This window comes from Mus musculus, chromosome 9 (genome assembly GCF_000001635.26).
Source record: "Mus musculus strain C57BL/6J chromosome 9, GRCm38.p6 C57BL/6J".
Classification (NCBI taxonomy): domain Eukaryota; kingdom Metazoa; phylum Chordata; class Mammalia; order Rodentia; family Muridae; genus Mus; species Mus musculus.
The window spans coordinates 76,961,465-76,986,619 of NC_000075.6; the positions used below are offsets into that span (position 1 = coordinate 76,961,465).

Sequence of the window (25,155 nt, forward strand, 5' to 3'; positions counted from 1 at the left end):
TTTGGGATAATTAGCTGCTTTCATTATAATTAACTGACCGTTTTCTTCAATATGTTCTAATCCTCAAATATTTTATCACCTGTATCTATTAGGGCTTTTTATTTTGGAGGCATTTTTCTGTGAGACAGGCTCTCTTGTAACCTGAGCTGGATTTCATATTCCATTTTAAATCCATGTATACAAGGATACCTTGAACTCCTGATATAACTGCCTTGGCTTTCTAATTGCTGATGTAATAGGCATGCATCTACAGTCCTGATAAAGCTCCATGTTACTTTTGAAACTACATGTTAAATCCTTCCCATTGAAGATACATGTTTATATGATAATTGGCATAAATTACTTTTATCTTCTATTAGATATGTATATATATATATACATATATATATTATACTACATAGTATATATATGTATGATATTAATAAAGACCTCAAGTTGGTTGATATGAATACGGATATGAGTGAAGTATAAGTATTATTTTAATCTAGATGATAACAAAATAAATAGTTGTCCTACTGAGTCTCAATTTGAAAGAAACAAAAACAAATTATTCTTTTACAAGTTGAAAACACAGGACTTGAAGAAAACTATTATTACAATACAAACTGTTATAATTAGCTTTGTGTTGAGGAAAACAACAATGTGTGAAAAACATTTCAGAATGTGATTACATAATAGCAATCTGGGAAACATGGGGCTGGTTTTCATTTTACCGTAGGAATTCAGTTGGAGAGCTTTACATACCCAAAATTTTTCTTTTTTTCCTCGTGCTCCTCTCAGTGTGCCCCATCTACAAATAATAACAATGATTAATTAGTTAAAACATTTTGCTTATACCTGAGAACATTAATTTCACTGACATTGTCTTTTAAATTTTTCATGTTCTAATCTGCTTTACAACAAAAGTGCCATAATTGACTTCCAGAGTTTGCTTGTATAACTTTCTTCTTCACTATAACATTATTTACATGAACATTAAAAAGTTACTTTTATCCAAGTATCATGAAATTAAAGCTGTTTACCACAAAAGACAGATCCTGCCATAAGGGACTGTTTCTCAGACAAGCAACTGCTACAGTAGTATAGTCAACTCACACTACTTGCAAAAGAAGATCCCTTGTGGACTGGGAGGGAGGGAGGAAGAGAGGGAGAGAGGGAGGGAGGAAGGGCTCTAGAGCAGACTACAGGGTCAAAGACACCACTCTCACTGTTAGGAGTCCCACAAAAACATCAAGCTAACAACTATAGTACATGCACAGATCTAGTGCAGACCCATGCATAGTTCCTGTTTGTATGAAACAAGATTTTGCTAGGTGACATGGGCCAAAAACTCACTATACAGATTAAGTTATGTGGATATATCTTGCCTCTACTTCCTAGCCTCTAGAGTTATAAAACTTATACTACCATACTCATATTATGTTGCTTTTTATTATAAACACATAACTCCCACTGTGGGCGTTTCCTATGAAACACTGGATTGTATGATGACTTTCATCTTCATATAATTTGATGGATTATGAGAATGAAATGTGTTATTCTCTGACATTGCACTAACATATCTTTAACATATACAATCTCATCCTCAGAGTTTCTTTACATTAAATCAAGACAAAATTTTATAGAACAAGCTTTGCCAGAAAATATACAAACATCATTCAAATATTTTACAATCTGTCCATTTGTACAAATGGCATTTAATGGTTAAAAGAATAATTATAACAAAATACAAAGTTTTTGTCCAAAGATGACAGGTATATTATGTACAACAATATTCTCTCTCTATTAAAACATTTCCTCCAGAATAATGGGGAATGCACTCTTAAAACTCAGAAAGTAAACAACTCATAAGTCTTACAAGGTTCCTGAAACTAAAAAATTTACCCAAGATATAAATTGGAGGAGGAAAGACTGACCATCTGAGCTGCCTAAAAAAGTGAGGCTGCCTGCAAGTCATAGAGTGAACTTCAAGGTTGTAGTTCCCATAAATTTTCACCCAGGCTCAGGTAAGTTTCAGTGATACAGCTGCCCTGAGCTGTCCAAGCTTCTGTAAGTAACTGCTCAGCTACACTTCTTGTAGCAATTCCTATAAATTCATTGGTTCACAGAGTTTTGTGGAGTCATTATTTTGCTATATAGTTGGTGATATAGCTCAATTATATAGATGTTTGTTCTGAGCTCTCCTGGGAAAGTTTTACACAATAACTTCCAGTAGGATTCTTAGAATACTCTGAGTTTGGAACTTTTGTCATGAGCTTGTGAAAGAAAATGTAATAAGGATGGTTAAGAACATCTGAAGATCATCTCTGCTTTCTTTTAATTCTGTCCAAGACTGGGTGCTAATTGCACTTATGATTTCTGCTTTTTACTTTGCTGCATAAAAAACCATGTTGGCTTGAATTTCTGGGCAGGTTAATGTGTATGTTATTAAGAGAAGAGTACAATTTCCAAAATCATTGCATAGTTTTATAGCTGTTTTTTTAACTCATTGCAACTTTTCAAAAGTCATTGATTGTTGAAAAAAATCTCATTCATAAGTGTCTCAAAATATTAGAAGGCCAATGCCTCTTTCACATCCTAGAACCTATCAGGAGAGAGAGAGACAGAGAGAGAGAGACAGAGAGAGACACAGACAGAGAGACAGAAGGACAGACAGATAGACAAACAGAGAGTGTTTGGACGTGTCTTTGTATGTGCTACATGATGTGTTCAAGTCAGAGGACATTCTCAGATGTTTGTACTTGTCTTCTACTTTGTATGAAACAAGATTCCTCTTCTCTTCTCTTCTCTCTTCTCTTCTCTTCTCTTCTCTTCTCTTCTCTTCTCTTCTCTTCTCTTCTCTTCTTTCTCTTCCCTTCCCTTCCCTCCCCTCTCCTCCCCTCCCCTGCCCTCCCCCTTCTTTTCTTTTCTTTTCTTTTCTTTTCTTTTCTTTTCATTTTCTTTCCTGCTATAGGCGGCAGGATAACTGCCTGTGAGCATCTAGGGAATCTCCCTTTTCTATATCTCATATTCCTTTATGAATGTTCAGATTACAGACTTTGTGTTATAAACACTAAGCAATCTCCCCAACCCTACAGATGAAAACATTTTATTACTTTTTTTTTTTTTTTGTCCATTGATAATAGCTCTCCTAACAACTTCAGGATGCCTTTAGTATGGTAGCCGACTCCCTTTAATATGGTCTGGCTGACACATTAGCTGTTTAGTTAAAGTACAAATATATATATATATATATATATATATATATATATATATATATATATATATATACAAGATTAAATAGAAAAAAAGCATTCATCTGAGATTATGTAAGCATAACAGAGTCCTGCTGTCTGAGAGGCCAACAGATATTGTGGCAAGTTGATTTGAAGAAGGTGTATGACAAAATTATTATCAACATCTGAAAGAATTACTTCCCTAAAAGTTATGGATCTTATACAGAACAATTTCACAACATTCAAACAGTTGGCAAACCCAACATCATCAATATTGCGTTGTCATTTGGTAAGATGTTTTGAATTTCTTGTGCTCTGAAGCATTTAGGAGTGAAGCATAGAAGAACAAAAAAAAGTTAATAGAGAAAACAGATAAGACTTACAAGAAAAGATACCAGGAAGCAAACGCTGCGTTTTTAATAAGCCTACTTAGCATAACCCGCAGGCCTCTCAGATATGTTGTGATACCTTTAGGGTAAGTGAAAATATATGCTGGCAAATGGGATTGAAAATCAACAACGTGACAGCCACACATACAAAACATTTCATTACAAAGTGTGAGAGGTACTTAATTATTTTGAATTCTTCATTTTTATAGTGATTCTAAATAAAATAAAAGTAAGAGAAATTGCCTTCTATTGCTGACTTTTAGCACATACAATTTTTTGTCTTTAGACTTGTTCATTTGCCAATGTCTTTTACTATGCTTCTATATATTCCTTGTGATTATGCCAAGGATACCAATATCTTCTCAAGAAACATTTCAATTATAACTTTAGTGTGCTTTTTAAAAATAGCATTTGATAAGCCAAAACTGGAGGGAAGCACATTTAACCTAATCCTAGGCAACTGAGTGAGACTGTCAAAAGCTATAAAGTAAGAAGAGACCCAGGGAAGTGGCTTAAGAGGTACAGTATTTATCTAATATATCTGAAGCCCAAGCTTCAATCTCTGTTAACACTAAATAATGAGTAAATAAATAATAAATCACCAATAATTCAAACCCAGAGAGGATGCTGACATTGAGATTTATGATAAACATTCACAAAATGGACAGCAAAACACATGATTCATAACTGCCTAGAAGTAAGAGAAGGAAGACAAAGGAAAATGGCTGAGTTGAATAATTTTAGGGAGGAAGCTTGTGAAAGAATATTTTAACAAAATATTCACCTCTGTGTACAACTCAAATGGAAATAAAAATATTGCACAGAGAAATATACTACCATAGATTGCTTGATTAATGTATAGTCTCTGGGTCAAATAACAAGCAAGGCCTACTCATCACTGAACAGTGACCTTCAACTGTCCTTTTGATTTCTGATCTTCTCTAGATGTCTAAGATGGCCATGAGGTATGACAGAACTGCAGCATAGTATTGTAAAGAACCAGACTTAAAGGTTTTTCAAATACCCCATGTTCTAAGTGACTAAGGACTTTGAAGCAAATGATCTCTTACCTGTATTACAGTAAATTCAAGAGACTAAAAACCTTTATTCAAACAAGAACAACTAATGCAACCTTCATTATTCATTACTGAAAACTCCTCTCCTGATTGGTGGAGAACATTTTTTTCCTAGTACACACATGCTGCTGAATTGTAGTTTGTACATTGGCCTACTAAATATAACAAGATAGAAAGAAGATAGGAAATTACAGAAGATAGAAAATTCAAAAATATGCATACATCTTGACATATACCCTCTTGTAAGTCAGTGAACATCTTTGAAGACATACTTTTACAACATGAATATTATCTGCAATCATAACCATTCTCTTTTCCAATAAAATTAATCCCTTGATTTTTATGGAGAACTGATAAACATCTATTCAAACAGACTAGAACTTTTGATGAAATTTTTCTATTACTTTACTATTATTTAGGTTGCTGTAGTGGAATTTTCCCCTAATAAATAAAGATTACAAGGAGCCAATCACTGGGCAAGAAAGTGGAGAGACTTCCTAGTCAGGAAGAGGAAGAGAGAATGCAGGAGAAAGGAACTGCTTTTTGGAAATGGGAGCAAGTCAACCAACTTGTAGGAGGCCAGAGACTGTTCTAACGTAGAATAGTTGGTGAAATTAGGATGCTAGGTTCTGCACTCAGTAATTGTGTTATCTATTGATTCTAAACTAAGATTGTGTGGTGTTTTCCTTCTTGCAGAGACTCAACTGAGCTCCAGGGAAAGGTAAAAATGGCAGGGCATGAGTTTGCAAGAAGTGCACCCCAGTTAGCCTTGGAAATTTGGGAGTGTTGAGCGGGTTTAGGCGGCAGCCAGCCACGGGGAGGAGAGAGCTGTTTCAGAGCCCCAGAGAGGAGAGGCAGAGCCAACTTTGGTGGGACAGGCTTTGGCTAAAGGGAAAACATGCCGTCTCGGCCTATGTGCCAGGCTGGGAATAGACCGAGACCAAAAATTGGCAATACCGTAGAATGATTTTTTGATATTACAGGCTACAGATTGATAAGCTAGAGAGTACCTTAAAGTATGCTACTGAATTTTAGCTTTATACCGTCCTTCAGAATTTTACCTACATCATTAAAATAAACATTCAATTATTTAGGAATAAGTCCTTCCTTTCTCTCTTTTGGAACATGCAGATTTTGAAACACTCTGAGCAGCTCTCAGGAAATATCATGGTCTCTGTATTATCTTGGGCTTCATATCATATACTCCTTCTTTAAAGCTGACACATAGTGAATGGAAAGCAACTCCACTCAAAGAATCAGCTCCAAAGAATCTTGGACGGTCTTGTGACGGCAGGAACAGGGGTAAAGGAATCCTGCCCGATCAGAGGCTGGGATCCATTCTGGTCGGGTCCAGACACACACCCCTTGCCATCTTCCTTCTGAACCCAGCGGAGGCCTAAGGCCTCCAGAGTACTCTCCACACAGCAGGACCTCAGGATCACCTCGGGATCACTGCAGAAACAGGGATGGAGGAACCCCACCTGACCTGAGACTGGGATCTATTAAGATCAGGGCCAACCACTCCATCTTCTGCATGAACCCTGCCGAGGGCACCTAGGGCACCAGAGGACTCTCCACGTAGTAGGACCCCTAGCACACCCAGGACCTCCTGATCACCTGAGAGTACTTGGGCAATAGAAGCAACAGAACTTCTTGGTCAGGGTCCTGTCCAGCCTTCATCCTCAGCCAGGAGGCAGAGCTGAGACCCAGATCCCTGGGCAACTTCCTTGCCAGAGGAGAGTCAGCCTACAGGGAGAGCTCTGACCACAGGACTCAGGAGGTGGATCAGAGCTCCAGACTTCTCTACACCTGCCCTGCAAGAGGAGAGCTTACTTTCAGAGAGTTCTCTGACCACTGGAACTCAGGTGAGATTTGGACTCCCAGGAGTGCTGATAGAGGCTAACAGAATCACAGGAGGATCAAGCTCCAGCCAGAGACAGCTTGAACATTAACACCAGAGATTTTCAGATGGTGAAAGACAAATGTAAGAATCTTACTAACAGAAGCCAAGAGCACTGGGTATCATCAGAACCCAGCATGCCTACCACAACGAGTCCTGGATACCCCAGCACACCAAAAAGGCAAGACTGGGATTTAAAATCATATCTCATGATGGTGGTAGAAGATCTTAAGAAGGGCATCAATAACTCACTTTAAAAAATACAGGAGAACACTGCTAAACAGGTAGAGGCACTTAAAGAGGAAGCACAAAAATCCCTCAAGGAATTACAGGAAAACACTGCTAAACAGATAGAAGTCCTTAAAGAACTACAGACAAATACTGCTAAACAGGTAGAAGAAACACAAAAATCCCTTAAGGAATTACAGGAAAACACAACCAAAAAGGCGATGGAATTGAACAAAACCATCCAAGATCTAAAAATGGAAGTAGAAACAATGAAGAAAACCCAAAGGGAGACAACTCTGTAGATAGAAACCCTAGGAAAGAAATCAGGAACCATAGATATGAGCATCAGCAACAGAATACAAGAGATGGAAGAGAGAATCTCAGGTGCAGAACATTCCATAGGGAACATGGATACAACTATCAAAGAAAATGCAAAATGCAAAAAGATCCTAACTCAAAACATCCAGGAAGTCCGGGACACAATGAGAAGACCAAACCTACGGATAAAAGGAGTAGATGAGAATAGAGATTTTCAAATTAAAAGGCCAGCAAATATCTTCAACAAATTTATAGAAGAAAACTCCCCATATCTAAAGAAAGAGATGCCCATGAACATACAAGAAGGCTACAGAACTCCAAATAGACTGGACTAGAAAAGAAATTCCTCCTGACACATAATAATCAGACCAACAAATGCACTAAATAAAGATAGAATATTAAAAGTACTAAGGGAAAAAGGTCAAATATATATATAAAGGCAGGCCTATTAGAATTACTCCAGACTTCTCACCAGAGACTATGAAAGCCAGAAGATCCTGAGCAGATGTTATACAGACACTAAGAGAACACAAAAGTCAACCCAAGCTACTATACACAGCAAAACTCTCAATTACCATAGATGGAGAAACCAAAGTATTTCATGACAAAACTAAATTCACACAATATCTTTCCATGAATCCAGCACTTCAAAAAATAGTAAAGGGAAAATACCAACACAAAGATGGAAGCTACACCCTATAAAAAGCAAAAAAGTAATCCTTTAACAAAACTAAAAGAAGACAGCCACAAGAACAGATTCCCAACTTTAACAGCAAAAATGACAGGAAGCAACAATTACTTTTCTTTGATTTCTCTTAACATCAATGGACTCAATTCCCCAATAAAAAGACATAGACTAATAGGCTGGCTACATAAACAGGACCCAACATTTTGTTGCATACAGGAAACTCACCTCAGGGACAAAGACAGGCACTACCTCAGAGTAAAAGGCTGGAAAACAATTTTCCAAGCAAATGGTCTGAAGAAACAAGATGGAGTATCTATTTTAATATCAAATAAAATTGACTTCCAACCAAAAGTTATCAAAAAAAGACAAGGAAGGGCACTTCATACTCATCAAAGGTAAAATCTACCAAGATGAACTCTCAATTCCAAATATCTATGCTCCAAACGCAAGGGCAGCCACATTCATTAAAGAAACTTTAGTAAAGCTCATTGCACCTCATACAACAGTAGTGGGAGACTTCAACACCCCACTCTCACCAATGGACAGATCCTGGAAACAGAAAGTAAACAGAGACACATGGACACTAACAGAAGTTAAGAAATGAATGGGTTCAACAGATATCTACAGAATATTTTATCCTAAAACAAAAGGATACACCTTCTTCTAAGCACCTCATGGTACCTCCTCCAAAACTGACTATATAATAGGTCACAAAACAGGCCTCAACAGATACAAGAATATTGAAATTATCCCATGCATCCTGTAAGATCACCAAGGTCTAAGGCTGATCTTCAATATCAGCATAAATAATAGAAAGCCAACATTCACGTGGAAACTGAACAACAATCTACTCAATGATACCTTGGTCAAGGAAAAAATAAAGAAAGAAATTAAAGTCTTTTTAGAGTTTAATGAAAATGAAGCCACAACACACCCAAACTTATGGGACACAATGAAAGTATTCCTAAGAGGAAAACTCATAGACCTAAGTGCCTCCAAAAAGAAAATAGAGCGAGCATACACTATCAGTCTGACAACACACCTAGAAGCTCTAGAACGGATGGAAGCAAATTCACCCAAGAGGAGTAGAAGGCAGAAAATAATAAAACTTAGGACTGCAATCAACCAAATGGAAACAAACAAACAAACAAACAAAACTATTAAAAGAATCAACCAAACTAGGAGCTGGTTCTTTGAGAAAATCAACAAGATATATAAACCCTTAACCAGACTAACTAGAGGGCCCAGGGACAGTAACCTAATTTACAAAATCAGAAATGAAAAAGGAGACATAACAACATATCCTGAGAAAATCCAAACCATCATCAGATCCTATAACAAAAGGCAATACTCAACAAAACTGGAAAACCTGGACAACTTCCTAGACAGATACAAAGGTACCAAAGTTAAATCAGGATCAGATTAACGATCTTAACAGTCCCATTTCCCCCAAAGAAATAGAAGCAGTAATTAATAGTCTCCCAACCAAAAAAAGCCCAGGACCAAGGGGCCTCTGCCGCAGTACAGGGGAATGCCAGAGTCTAGAAGTGGGAGTGTTTGGGTAGGGGAGGAGGTCAGGGGGAGGGTATAGGAAACTTTCGGGGTAGCATTTGAAATTTGAAATGTATATAAAGAAAATATCTAATTAAAAAATAAGAAAAAAGGGAAAGACATGTTATTTGCAACACCAACAAAAAGCCCAGGACCAGATGGGTTTAGTGCAGAATTCTATCAGACCTTCAAAGAACACCTAATTCCAACTCTCCTCAAACTGTTCCACAAAATAGAAACAGAAGGTACTCTATCCAATTCATTCTATGAAGCCACAATTACTCTGATATCTAAACCCCACACAAAGATCCAACAAAGAAAGATAACTTCAGACCAATTTCCCTTATGAATATCGATGCAAAAATACTCAATAAAATTCTCACAAACTGAATCCAAGAATACATCAAAACGATCATCCATTGTGACCAAGTAGGCTTCATCCCAGGGATGCAGGGATGGTTTAATATACAGAAATGCATCAACTTAATCCACTATATAAACAAATTCAAAAACAAAAATCACATGATCATCTCTTTAGATGCTGAGAAAGCATTTGATAAAATCCAATACCCCTTCATAATAAAAGTCATAGAAAGATCAGGAATTCAAGGCCCATACCTAAACATAATAAAAGCAACATACAGCAAGCCAGTAGCCACATCAAAGTAAATGGAGAGAAACTCAAAGCAATCCCACTAAAACCAGGAACTAGACAAGGCTGCCCACTTTCTCCCTACCTATGCAATATAGTACTTGAAGTCCTAGCCAGAGCAATTCAACAACAAAAGGAGATCAAGGGGATACAAATTAGAAAGGAAGAAGTCAAAATATCACTATTTGCAGACGATATGATAGTATATATAAGTGACCCTAAAAATTCCACCAGGGAATTCCTAAACCTGATAAACAGCTTCAGCACAGTAGCTGGATATAAAATTAACTCAAACAAATCAGTGGCCTTTCTCTACACCAAAGATAAACAGGATGAGAAAGAAATTAGGGGAACAACACTCTTCAAAATAGTCACAAATAATATAAAATACCTTGGTGTGACTCTAACTAAGGAAGTGAAAGATCTGTATGACAAGAACTTCAAGTCTCTGAAGAAAGAAATTGAGGAAGATCTCAGAAGATGGAAGATCTCCCATGTTCATGGATTGGCAGGATTAATATAGTCAAAATGGCTATCCTGTCAAAAGCAATCTACATCAAAATTCCATGCAATCCTCATCAAAATTCCAACTCAATTCTTCAATGAGTTTAGAAAGGGCAATTTGCAATTTTTTCTGGAATAACAAAAAACCTAGGATAGCAAAAACTCTTCTCAAGGATAAAAGAACCTCCGGTGGAATCACCATGCCTGACCTAAAGCTGTACTACAGAGCAATTGTGATAAAAACTGCATGGTACTGGTATAGCCACAGACAGGTAGAACAATGGAATAGAATTGAAGACCCAAAAATGAACTCACACACCTATGGTTACTTGATATTTGACAAGGGAGCTAAAGCCATCCGGTGGAAAAAAGCATTTTCAAAAAATGGTGCTGGCACAACTGGCAGTTAACATGTAGAAGAATAAGAATTGATCCATTCTTATCTCCTTGTACAAAGATCAAGTCTAAGTGGATCAAGGAACACCACATAAAACCAGAGACACTGAAATTTACAGAGGAGAAAGTCAGGAAAAGTCTTAAAGTTATGGGAACAGGGGAAAAAAAATCCTAAACAGAACAGTAATGGCCTGTGTTGTAAGATCAAGAATCAACAATGGGACCTCATAAGTGACCCTAAAAATTCCACCAGAGAATTCCTAATCCTGATAAACAGCTTCAATATAGTAGCTGGATATAAAATTAACTCAAACAAGTCAATGGCCTTTCTGTACACAAAGGCTAAACAGGCTGAGAAAGAAATTAGGGAAACAACACCCTTCTCAATAGTCACAAATAATATACAATACCTTGGTGTGACTCTAACTAAGGAAGTGAAAGATCTGTATGATAAGAACTTCAAGTCTCTGAAGAAAGAAATTAAAGAAGATCTCAGAAGATGGAAAGATCTCCCATGCTCATGGATTGGCAGGATCAATATAGTAAAAATGGCTATCTTGCCAAAAGCAATCTACAGATTCAATGCAATCCCCATCAAATTTTCAACTCAATTCTTCAATGAATTAGAAAGGGCAAACTGCAAATTCATCTGGAATAACAAAAAACCTAGGATAGCAAAAACTCTTCTCAAGGATAAAAGAACTTCTGGTGGAATCACCATGCCTGACCTAAAGTTATACTACGGAGCAATTGTGATAAAAACTGCATGGTACTGGTAGAGCGACAGACAAGTAGACCAATGGAATAGAATTGAAGACCCAGAGATGAACCCACACACATATGGTTACTTGCTATTTGACAAGGGAGCAAAAGCCATCCAATGGAAAAAAAGACAGCATTTTCAACAAATGGTTCTGCCACAACTGGCGGTTATCATGTAGAAGAATGTGAATTGATCCATTCCTCTCTCCTTGTACTAATGTCAAATCTAAGTGGATTAAGGAACTCCACATAAAACCAGAGACACTGAAACTTATAGAGGAGAAAGTAGGGAAAAGCCTCGAAGATATGGGTACAAGGGAAAAAGTCCTGAATAGAACAGCAATGGCTTGTGGATCAAGAATCCACAAATGGGACCTCATAAAATTGCAAAACTTCTTCAAGGCAAAAAGACACTGTCAATAAGACAAAAAGGCCACCAACCGATTGGGAAAGGATCTTTACCTATCCTAAATCAGATAGGGGACTAATATCCAATATATATAAAGAACTCAAGAAGTTGGACTCCAGAAATTCAAATAACCCCATTGAAAAATGGGGTACAGAGCTAGATAAAGAATTCTCAACTGAAGAATACCAAAGGGCTGAAAGCACTTGAAAAAATGTTCAACATCCTTAATCATCAGGGAAATGCAAATCAAAACAACCCTGAGATTCCACCTCACTTTAGTCAGAATGGATAGGATCAAAAACTCAGTTGACAGCAGATGCTGGCAAGGATGTGGAGAAAGAGCAACACTCCTTCATTGCTGGTGGGATTGCAAGCTTGTACAACCACTCTTGAAATCAGTCTGGCAGTTTCTCAGAAAACTGGACATAGTACTACCGATAGATCCAGCAATACCTCTCCTGGGCATATACCCAGAAGATATTCTAATGGGTAATAAGAACACATCCTCCACTATGTTCATAGCAGCCCTATTTATAATAGCCAGAAGCTGGAAAGAACCCAGATGTCCCTCAACAGAAAAATGGATACAGAAAATGTGTTACATTTACACAATGGAGTACTACTCAGCTATTAAAAACAATGAATTTATGAACTTCTTGGGCAAATGAATGTATCTGGAGGATATCATCCCGAGTCAGGTAACTTAATCACAAAAGAAGTCACTTGATATGCACTCACTGATAAGTGAATATTAACCCAGAAGCCTAGAATACCCAAGATACAATTTCCAAAACACAAGAAAATCAAGAAGGAAGAACAACACATGGATACTTCATCCCTCCCTAGAATAGGGAATAAAATATCCATGGAAAGAGTTGCAGAGACAAAGTCTGGAGCTAAGACAAAAGGATGGACCATCCAGAGACTGCCCCACCCAGGGATCCATCCCATAATCAGCCACCAAAGGCAGACACTATTGCATACGCCAGCAAGATTTTGCTGAAAGAACCCTGATATAGCTGTCTACTGTGAGTCTTTTCCAGTGCATAGCAAATACAGAAGTGGATGCTCACAGTCGTATATAGAATGGAACACAGGGCCCCCAATGGAGGAGCTAGAGAAAGTACCCAAGTAGCTGAAGGGGTCTGCAACCCTATAGGGGGATCAACAATATTAACTAACCAGTACCCCCAGAGCTGGTGTCTCTAGCTGCATATGTAGCAGAAGATGGCCTAGTTGGCCATCACTGGTAAGAGAGGCCCCTTGGTCTAGCAAACTTTATATGCCTCAGTATAGGGGAACACCAGGACCATGAAGTGGGAGTAAATGGGTAGGGGAGCAGGGCAGGGGCTGGGGGGAGAGAGTATAGGGGACTTTTGGGATAGCATTTGAAATGCAAATGAAGAAAATATCTAAGAACAAAAGAAAAAAAAGCTGACACATAATTACTTATATTTATGGAGTGCAATGTAAATTTTTTAATATGCTTATACTGCATCCTGATTACATCCAGTAATTAGCAAGTCCATTGCCTCAAACATATATTATTTCTTTATGGTGAGATGAAAACAACCTAAATCAGTCGTTCTCAACCTTCCTGATGCCATGAGCCTTTAATAAAGTTCCTCATGTTGTGGTGACTCCCAACCATAAAATTATTTTTGTTGTACTTCATAACTGAAAGTTTGCTACTATTTTGAATTGTAATGTTAATATTTGTTTTTCTGAGGTCTTAGGTGACATCTGTGAAAGGGTCTTTCAACCCCTCAAATAGGGTCAAATGTAGTTAAGAACCATTGCCTAAATTTTCTACTTTAGTTAGTTTGAAATGAAAGGTAGTTACTGTTTTGTGAAATCTAATAGCAGACATATATGTCTTTAAAACCATTTCCCCTCTATTGCCTTCTCTGCGCCCCGCCCCCCACTGAAACTTTCTACCAAGCAAGTCATATGTTCTCACTTTAAAGAATATATAGAAACACGGCTCTTTGTGTACTATAAGTTGTCTATAAATCTAAAGATGCAATGCTAAGATGTACATTTAAATAAAAACCTGTGACATGAACCCTGCATGCCTCACTCAGTGTAAGATTTCCAGTGGATGGCCATATACCTAGAGATATATGGACAGCACAATGTGGAAATGATGGCTCATTAAAAAAGCAATCAACAATATATATGGTACTGGCTTGTTTTGTGTGTCAACTTGACACAGGCTGGAATTAACACAGAGAAAGAAACTTCAATTGGAGAAGTACCTCCAGGAGATCCTTCTGTGGGGCATTTTCTCAATTAGTCATCAAGGGGGGAGGGCCCCTTGTGGGTGGTGCCATCCCTGAGCTGGTAGTCTTGGGTTCTATAAGAGAGCAGATTGAGCAAGCCAGGGGAAGCAAGTCAGTAAGTAACATCCCTCCATGGCCTCTGCCTTGGCTCCTGCTTCCTAACCTACTTGAGTTCCAGTCCTAACTTCCTTTGGTGATAAACAGCAATGTGTAAGTGTAAGCTGAATAAACCCTTTCCTCCCCAACTTGCTTCTTGGTCATGATGTTTGTGCAGGAATAGAAACCCTGACTAAGACACATACCATTGATTGATGTAGGGAGCTGGATTTGGGGAGACCTAAGGAGGAGTTTGGTAAATTTGATTAAAATATAATACATGAAGTTCTTAAATAATTAATGAAATATTTATTAAAATAAAAAAGAGAAGAATGTCACCCTTGTACTTCATACATCAAGTTCTATTTTTACCTAATCAACTATTTGATTTTATTCAAAGCTGACATTTAAGTAAGCATGACATTGGGGAAAATACACACCTGTATAAGTAATTACAATTTTATTTCTAACCTTTTATAATAGCATGTTTTGTAAACGTCTAGAAATTTTAGGTGAGACCGGGCATAGTGGCACATGCCTTTAGTCCCAGCACTCAGGAGGCAGAGGCAGGCGGATTTCTGAGTTTGAGGCCAGCCTGGTCTACAGAGTGAGTTCCAGGACAGCCATGGCTATACAGAGAAACCCTGTCTCGAAAAACAAAAACAAACAAACAAACAAAAAAACATATTCCAGGTGAAAATGAACTGTCTTCTGTGTGCAATGACAACTTTCTTCCTAGACCTTAGCTTAAAGTCTTCATATTGAAATCAGAGTATAGAAGTTGAAGCACAATAAGTAAATGTGAAAGCATAAAGGGGCCATGAAGCCTCACCTCTACCTATTCTAGGAACCTTACTTGAAGCTCAACTTAGCCTAATATAAAACTAGAACTTGAACCCTATCTGAGCCTGCTGTAAGGGCAGCACTTGAACCCCATCTGAGCCTGTTCTAGGGACAATGATAGAAACTCACTGCAGCTCATTCTAGAACAACACTTGGTTCCATATAGAGTGGAAGTGTCAGGAAATGATGTTAGAAAATTCAGTCTTGACACAGGCTTTCCAAACATTGGCACTCACAGTGTAGGTGATAAGAAGTTTTCTTACATGGGGTATGATATAATATAGATAATCCTTGAAAATGACAGTTGTGATGCTACTGTGGGGGACAGATGCCAGGGGAAGGAGACTAGTAGAAAATATAAATCTTGTAGGACCAGCAGAAAAATAACAAAATATTGATAGAAACCACTATTTCTTTATTCTTACAACACTAAAGAGTGACTATCAAATAGATAACTATAGGTATTTGCTGTGCTTTTGAACTATACAGGCAATGGGAGTAAGAATGCAGATATTAGTTAAAGTAATGAGATTCATTGATTCATTTTATTGGACTGAAAGGAGTCCAATAAAATGAAAGACAAGATCCACACAGGGATTTCAAGGCTAAATTAACTGTCACGTGGCATATGTCTTACCTATGAAGCACTTTACATTACACAGCTATGTCTTCCAGGTGATAGGATATTTTATCATTGTCCAACACCACAATCATAGGATTAAGACATCTTCTTTTGATATCTCAGTATTGTTGGTTTGATAGTGCTTGTCCATACTAACCTATAATGTGTGGCAACTGGAGATTACAGATAGTAAATACATTTAAAACCCTGAAAAGTTGATTATTAAAAGAAATTCTGAAAAAGTACATCTACACAGAGGAATTTTGTGATAATGATAATATTCCCTATTCATGCACCCATACCATTTCCATAGGAATTTGATTCATATAAAAATTGAGTAATAATAATTAAACAGTTCTATTAATCTGTTAAAATTATTATTTAGTGTGTGTCCAGGTATGTCTGTGTTCACATGTGAGCACAACATTTGCACCTGATTGCCTTTTGCATGCATGTAGAGGTTGGAAGCAACCTGAAAATGAAGGCTCTCTCTTTCCAGGATGTTTGTCCCAGAAACTAAACTCAAGTCATCAGACTTAGCAGAATGCATCTTAACCTGATGACCTATGTCTCAAAACACAAGATTTCTTTTAATTTATGTGATGCACAGTAAAGGTTAGGGGATGTGTAGATATGGTGTCCTTGCAGGTCAAAAGAGGACAATGAACCACCTGGAGCTGGAGTTACAGGTGGGGGCCGGCCCATGACTTCAGGATACAACACAGATCATTCATCCCCCTGCTCCTGGCAGATTCCAAGGGTATTACTTGACTGTCTTATTCTTTTTTCTCACCCATGAAAATTATCTACAAGCTTTCTTCCAAGTCATTTTGAAATTCTTCTATTAATGAGACTAAGAACAAAGAATGAAAGACAGAAAAAAAGAAAAGGAAAGGAAGGTAGGAAGGAAGGGAGGGAGGGAGGGAGGGAGGGAGAGAGAGAGAGAGAGAGAGAGAGAGAGAGAGAGAGAGAGAGAGAGAGAGAGAGAGAGAGAGAGAGAGAGAAAGGAAGAAAGAAAGAGAGAAAGAAAGAGAAAGAGTCCCCCAGCTCCCTGGTTTTGATAACCATTTTGACTAAAGTGATATAAATTTCAATGCAGTTTCTTTGTGGTCCTCTAAAGTCCTAGGCTTTTGGTAGATACAGTTGGGGTTAATTTCTGTGTTTCTCTTACTTACAGCTTATTCTTGTGCTGAGCCTGTGTTATGAGCATCTGTAACATCTTTTCCTTGAATACTAGACACCACTGCTAGACACATGTGACTCTGCTGTCTGTAGGCTGTGCAGTTCGTCCACACTGCCTTTGTATCCGGATCCATACACTTCCAGTAGGCTTGTGTTCTAGTCAAGTGTGAATTTCCAAAGATTTGAGATGGGCAAGGGGACCTCAGAGGTTGTCGTAGGGTGGTGTCTAATTTTTGGTCAACCTTTGAGTTGTCCTTTGAGAGAGAGACCTGCAGGTTCAGCGTCTGTGTTGGTTAATATATTAAAGAACCTTCAGAAGGGGCATCATAGTGCCTCACATTAAGGGACTAGGACAGAAACTTCCTCTTGGATTAATTTGACCAAGAGTAAGCTCAGGTTTTAAAAGTTGAAGTAAGTATATAATGGTAAGCCTATTAGAGGACATATATCTTGTCTTAATTAATCTTCACAGCAAGGCAGAGAGGAATGTGTTATCTCAGTGGAATATGTGAGAAAGCTGAAATACCACCACATGATTAAATAAGCTGAGATTGCTGAGTACAGAACTGGCATTTCAATCCAGTAATGAGTAAAGAACTCTTATATTTTATGAAACACTTCATCACAATTATTAATCCTGTGATTGACATGATATCAAAGAATCACCCACACACTCCTACCCACATACATACATGCACTCATTCACTTATACACATGTGCACACATATTCATACTCCTACACACATGCCATACACATACACTTGTACACACACTCATACCCTTACACAAGTACACACACATACTCATACACCTGCGTGCACATGCACACCCACCCACATGTGCACTTACTTGTATGCACAGATATTTAATAAACTACATTTTTTATGAACACTAACATGGTTTTTCTCAGAATCTTTTCATAACAGCCCTCCTATCATTTGTTGGTCTAAGAAAAAAAAAAGCTCCCCCTCCACTTGAGTTGTTGCTTTATGTGCTGTTTGTAAAAGGCAGATCACAGAAACAGTAGTTATGGGGGGGGGGCAGACCTGATCAGCCATTGAGGTGACAAATCAGGGAGACACAGTGTCTGAGAAGAGAACAAGTGAGGCGTGGACTTGTCACTTTGACTCAGCCCTGGCAAAGGAGAGCACAGGACTCTATCAGCACTGAAAGCAGAAGCAAAGAAATTCCATTGATCAGTTTTATGGTCTCCAGAGCCTTTCCTGTGCATGCTAAGTGAAACTCTCTGAATGCCCGCAGCCCTAGGGGACCTCCAAATGGGTTCCCAGAGTGAAAGATCTACATCAAACCAGTGAGACCATTAATTTCCTTTCATTTATTGACACAATTCATGTCGTTCGTCTCAGTATCCTCTGTACCTAACTGAAGGATTTTTACACAGTTGTTGCTCAATAAAATATATTGAAAGTTCAGAAAAACTGGGGAGACTCTAACTGAACTAAATGACATTTTTCCACTTTAATTTAAGGTTCAAATATTTTAGTAAGTCATTAATTTTGCCTTCATATTTAAAGGATTTATTATTTTAAATGATAACTAGGTCTATGTGTGAGCATGTGGATATGTGCATTGAAGTGCTGGCATGCTCAGAGGCCAGAGGCCGCAGGTCCCCTGGAGTTACAGCTATGAGCTGCCTGGGACCCAAACCTTGGTCCTCTAGAATAGAAGCAAGAGCTTTTAATCACTGAACCATCTTTCCACACTAATTTCATTTTTAAAATTCTGTGTATGTTTATTAGTGTAGGCATCCACAAATGCCAGGATAGGGTGTCAGAACCCCTAGAGCTGTAGTTACAGGGGGTTGTTAGCTATCCAAAATGGGTGCCAAGAACAGAGAGCATTAGTTCACTGCAGGAACAGCAAGAAAACATTCTTATATAGACTCTTAACTATCTCTTTTTGAGCACACACACACACATGCACATGCGCACACACACAAATACACACACTAATCACACACACATACAGAAACACACACTAACTAATCACACACACACATACACACACAAACACAAACACACAAACAGAAATACACACTAACAAATCACACACACACTAACTAGCTATAGAAATATTTGAATGCTGAGAAAATTCACATGGAAGAAATGCAATTTTTAGAACCTCACCTGAAAATAAAAGAATCTTCACTCCATTTATATGCAAATAAAAAGGCTCAGTGAGAACCAACTGTAATTTTTAAAATGTCTTTCTCTAAGACACAAACCTCCGGTCCCTCAGTACAGTTTTTCAGTGATATAATTCATCCAGCATCTAAGCGACACTTCACACTTTGAAGCAATTTGTCTTCCTTAGCCTTCACTTGCTCCAAGATCTGTCTGACATGAAATGCTCAAGCTTTCTTCTTCCTTACATGGCTATTTCTCCACCTGACCTTTAAAGTCAGGGTCACTGAAATCTTATCTGATATTCCTGTGCAGAGGGAAGTTCTCTACTTGCTGGACTTTGGCTGTAGAGGAAATGTCAACAGTGATTTTTTTTTTTTTAAGACACATTATTGCCAGTCTCCTTATTGGAAAATAAACTAACTTTTCTTAATTCCCATATGATCAATTTTGCCTTTTTAAAAGCTTTTTATCTCTTATCATCCATCCTTTACCTTTCTGTAACTCCTCAATACAGTTAATAGTTAATAATATTTTCGATCTGGAAGAAACTTGGGAGTCACAGTTGACAATTTCTCTTCAATTCCTGAAACATCCAGCAAACTACAATGAACCATCAGTTCTGCCAAAATTACACCTCATATTCACCTATTCATTCTAACAGCTGGCAACACTGCTCCTATTCCTTCTTCTTAGATTTCTTTTTGTTTGTATGTGTGTGCATGTATATATGTATGTACATGTGATTGTAGATGCCTGCTGAAGACAGAAGATGGTGTCAGATATCCTGATGCTGGAGTTACAGGTGGCGTTGAGCTTGGTCTTCTGCAAGAGCAGCAAGCACTCTTAACTGCTGAGTGATCTCTTCACCCATACCTGCTATTAAACTTCCAATGTCTGTACATTAGTTTGCTATTTGAAATTCTTCTAAATTTCAACTACATAATTTTATTCTCTCAGCATCACAAAGAGTGGCTGTTCTTAAAAGTTAAGTCATGTTGTTTCCTGATGAGAAAATAAAGGGCTTTGAAAATAAAGCTCCCTTTGACTTTGGATGACCAAAAACTCCACAAATCCTTCTAACCAAAAGACCCCATAAACTCTTTTCTACATCTATGTCAACTTTTTTCTTGACCACATGCCCCAAATTTCTGTTTTTCCTGAGACCCTTCTAATTAGTGAAAAAAAATCCCAAAGGAGAAACAAATATGTAATCAGGAAATTATCACACTTGAGGTGACATAATCTTCATAAAGAAAGTTGGCATCTACAATAGTGTCTGGGTTTGGTAACTGTATATAGGATGGATCCCCAGGTGGGACAGTGACTGGATGGCCTTTCCTTCAGTTCCTGCTCCACACTTTCTCTCTGTATCTCCTCCCATGGGTATTTTGATCCCCCTTCTAAGAAGGACTGAAGTCTCCACACTTTGAATTGAAGACCCAGAAATGAACCCACACACCTATGGCCACTTGTTCTTTGGCAAAGGAGCTAAATCCATCCAGCAGAAAAAAAGACAGCATTTTCAACAAATGGTGCTGGTTCAACTGGCAGTTAGCATATAGAGGAATGAAAATGGATCCATTCTTATCTCCTTGTACAATGCTCAAGTCCAAGTGGGTCAAGGATCTCCACATGAAACAAGATACACTGAAACTAGTAGAAAAGAATGTGGGGAAGAGCCTTGAACACATGGGCACAGGGGGGAAATTCCTGATCAGAACACCAATGGCTTATGCTCTAAGATCAAGAATTTACAAATGGGATCTCATAAAATTGCAAAGCTTCTGTAAAGCATAGGACACTGTCAATAAGACAAAACAGCATCCAACAGATTGGGAAAAGATCTTTACCAACCTTACATCATATAGAGGACTAATATCCAATACATACAAAGAACTCAAGAAGTTAGACTCCAGAGAACCAAATAACTATTTAAAACTGGGGTACAGAGCTAAACAAAGAATTCTCAGCTGAGGAATACCTATTGGCTGAGAAGCATCTGAAGAAATGTTCAACATCCTTAGTCATTAGGGAAATGCAAATCAAAACAACCCTGAGGTCCCTGCTCACACCAGTCAGAATGTCTAAGATCAAAACTCAGGTGACAGCAGGTGCTCATAAGGATATGGTGAAAGAGAAACACTCTTCCATTGCTAGTGGGATTGCAAGCTGGTATAATCACTCTGGAATTCAGTTTAGTGGTTCCTCAGAAAATTGAACATATTAGTCCCTGAGGACCCAGATATACCACTCCTGAGAATATACTCAGATGTTCCAACATGTAATAAGGACACATACTCTACTACCTTCATAGAAGGCTTATTTTTAACATATTTATAATAATTACCTATTTATAAATAATATATTTCATATAATATATAAAGTTTTATTGGTTATTTTATTTATTTACATTTCAAATGTTATCCCTCTTCCCGTTTCCTCTCTGCAAATCCCCTATCCCATGCCCTTCCCCCCTGCTTCTATGAAGGAGATCACCCACCCACCCAGCCATTCCTGCTTCAAAACACTAGCATTCTCCTTAGCTGGAGCATCAAGCCTCCACATGACACAGGGCCTCCCCTCCCATTGATGCCAGACAAGGCAAATTGGATCCCTCCATGTGTACTCTTTGGTTGGTGGTTTAGCCTCTGGGAACCCTTGGGAGGTGGGGGGACTGGTTGGTTGATTTTGTTGTTCTTCCTATGGGGTTGAAAACCCCTTCAGCTCCTTCAGTCCTTCCCCTAACTTTTCCATTGGGGTCCACGTGCTATATTTTCATATCAGTTATATTTTCTCATACCCATTAGAAAGAAAAGTGAAAGAAAAACTATGTTGTGATTAAAAGTAATTTTAACACACAAATTAAATAATTTATGCTATCTGTTCTACTTATTACAATTACACATCTACTGGGCTACCTTGGGCACAAATTCAGCAGACATTCCCATGGTCCCAGAGGACTCTCCACACTCCAGATGCCCTAGCATACCCAGGATCATAGGATCACAACATGATGTGAGTGGAACACAACATCTGTTCCAAAACAATCATTGAGGGGCTGGTGCCAGCAGGAGCAGGGACACAGGAAACCTGCCTGACCAGCTGCTCGGGTTCCTTCTGGTCTATGCTGATCTACCTTGATTTTGAACACAGCAGACAGCTCCATGGTCCCGAGAGGAGGTACCACTTCCAGGAACTGTAACACTCCCAGGATCTTAGGATTCCAGGATCCCAGGATCCCAGGATCCCAGGAGCTTGGTCACACCAGGATCTCAAAGTCTCAGAGAAAGCCTGACTGCCTAGAACTCTGACACAGCCAGAATCTCAGGATCACAGAGAAAGCTGGACCCTGAGGAGTCCTGACTCAACTGGGAATGCAAGAAGGATATGCTCCAATCAGATATATCAAGGGCAGAGAGCACTTCAGATAATCAGATGGCAGGAGGCAAGCATAAGAACAGAAGCAACAGAAACCAAGGTTACTTGGCATCATCAGAACCAAACTCTCCCACCATAGCAAGTCCTGGATACACCATCTCATCAGAAAAGCAAGATATGGATCTAAATTCACTTCTCATGATGATGATTAAGGACTATAAGAAGGAAATAAATAACTCCAAACAGATGAAAGAATTGAACTAAATGGCCCAGGATCAAAAATGGAAGTAGAAACAATAAAGAAATCACTTTGGAAATAAAAAACCTAGGAAAGAAGTCAGGAGCCATTGGTGCAAGAATTACTAACAGAAGACAATAGATAGAAGAGAGAATCTCAGGTGTAGAAGATACCATAGAAAACATTGACACAACAATCAAAGAAAATGTGAAATGGAAAAAGATCCTAACCCAAAACATCCAAGAAATCCAGGACACAATGAGAAGACCAAAACTAAGGATAATGGGTTTAGACGAGAAGTAAGATTTCCAACTTAAAGGACCAGTAAATATCTTCAACAAAATTATAGAAGAAAATTTCCCTAACCTAAAGAAATAGATGCCCATGAATATACAAGAAGCCTACAGAACCCCAAATAGTCTGGAACAGAAAAGAAATCCCTTCTGTCACATAATAATCAAGACACCAAATGCACAAAGAATATTAAAAGCACTAAGGGATAAAGGTCAAGTAACATATGAAGTCAGACCTATTAGAATTACACCTAACTTCTCCCCAGAGACTATGAAAGTCAGAAGATCCTGAGCACATCTCACACAGACCCTAAGAGAACACAAATGCCAACTCAGACTACTATACCCAGCAAAACTCTCAATTAATATAGATGGAGAAATCAAGGATTTCCATGACAAAACCAAATTTACACAATATCTTTCCACAAATCCAGCCCTTCAAAGGATAATAAAGGGGAAACTCAAACACAAAGAGGGAAACCAAGCTCTAGAAAAAGTAAGAAAGTAATCTTTCAACAAACCTAAAGAAGATAGACACATGAATTCCAACTCTAACAACAAAAAATAACAAGAAGTAACAATTACTTTTCCTTAATATCTCTTAATATTAATGGACTTAATTTATCAGTAAAAAGACATAGACTAACAGACTGGTTATGTAAACAGGACCCAACATTTTGCTGCATACAGGAAACTCACCTCAGTGACAAAGACAGACGCTACCTTAGAGTAAAAGGCTGGAAAACAATTTTCCAAGCAAATGGTCCCAAGAAACAAGCTGGAGTAGCCATTCTAATATAGAATAAAATCATCTTTAACCCAAAATTTTCAAAAAAAGATAAGGAAGGACACTTCTTACTCATCAAAGGAAAAATTTTTCAAGATGAACACTCAATTCTAAACATCTATGCTCCAAATGCAAGAGCAACCACATTCATTAAAGAAACTTTGTTAAAACTCAAAGCACACTTTACACCTCACACAATAATAGTGGGAGACTTCAACACCACACTCTATCAATGGACAGACCCTGGAAACAGAAACTAAACACAGACACAGTAAAACTTACAGAAATTATGAAACAAATGAATTTAACAGATATATATATATATATAGAACATTTCATCTAATGTTCATACCATCTAATGTACCTCATGGTACCTTCTCCAAATTTAACTGTATAATTGGTCACCAAACAGGCCTCAACAGATCCAAAATATAGAAATAATCCCATGCACCTTATAAGATCACCATGGAGTGAGACTGATCTTCAATAACAACATAAATAATAGAAAGCCAACATAAACATGGAAGCTGAACAACACTCTACTCAATGATAACTTGGTCAAGGAAGAAATAAAGAAAGAAATTAAAGACTTTTTGGAGTTTAATGAAAATGAAGATACAAAATACCCAAACTTAGAGGATACAATGAAAGCAGTCCTAAGGGGAAAACTCATAGCTCTGAGTGCCTCTAAAAAGAAACTAGAGAGAGCATACACTAGTGGCTTGACAGCACACCTAGAAGCTCTAGTGAAAAAAAAGGAAGCAAATTCACCCAAGATGAGTATATAGCAGGAAACAATCAAACTCATGGCAAAAATCAACCAAGTAGAAACAAAAAGAACTATACAAAGAATCAACCAAACCTGGAGCTGGTACTTTGAGAAAATCAACAAGATAGATAAACCCTTAGCCAGACTAACTTGAGGGCACATGGACAGTATCCTATATAACAAAATCAGAAATGAAAAAGTAGACATAACAACAGATCCTGAGGAAATCCAAAACATCATCAGATCCTACAACAAAAGGCTATACTCAATAAAACTAGAAAACCTGAATGAAATGGGCAATTTTCTAGACAAAGATTTTTTACCAAAGTTAAATCAGAATCAGATTAACAATCTAAACAGTCCCATATCCCCTAAAGAAATAGAAACAGTCATTAATAGTCTCCCAACCAAAAAGAACCCAGAACCAGGT

At 38.0% G+C, this 25,155-nt stretch overlaps 1 protein-coding gene across 5 annotated transcripts in view; it reads right to left on the minus strand.

The window, feature by feature from the left end:
• Tinag (tubulointerstitial nephritis antigen) overlaps positions 1-25,155 on the minus strand; it is a 94,105-nt gene that overhangs the window by 9,767 nt on the left and 59,183 nt on the right. For all 5 annotated transcript variants that reach the window (NR_136923.1, XR_379422.4, NM_012033.3 and 2 more), the window contains one exon: positions 745-790. Coding sequence is in view for 3 of the 5 variants with exons in the window: in NM_012033.3 (NP_036163.3) it covers positions 745-790 (46 nt within the window). In the remaining 2 variants the exon portion in view is untranslated. The remainder of the gene's footprint in view (positions 1-744; positions 791-25,155) is intronic.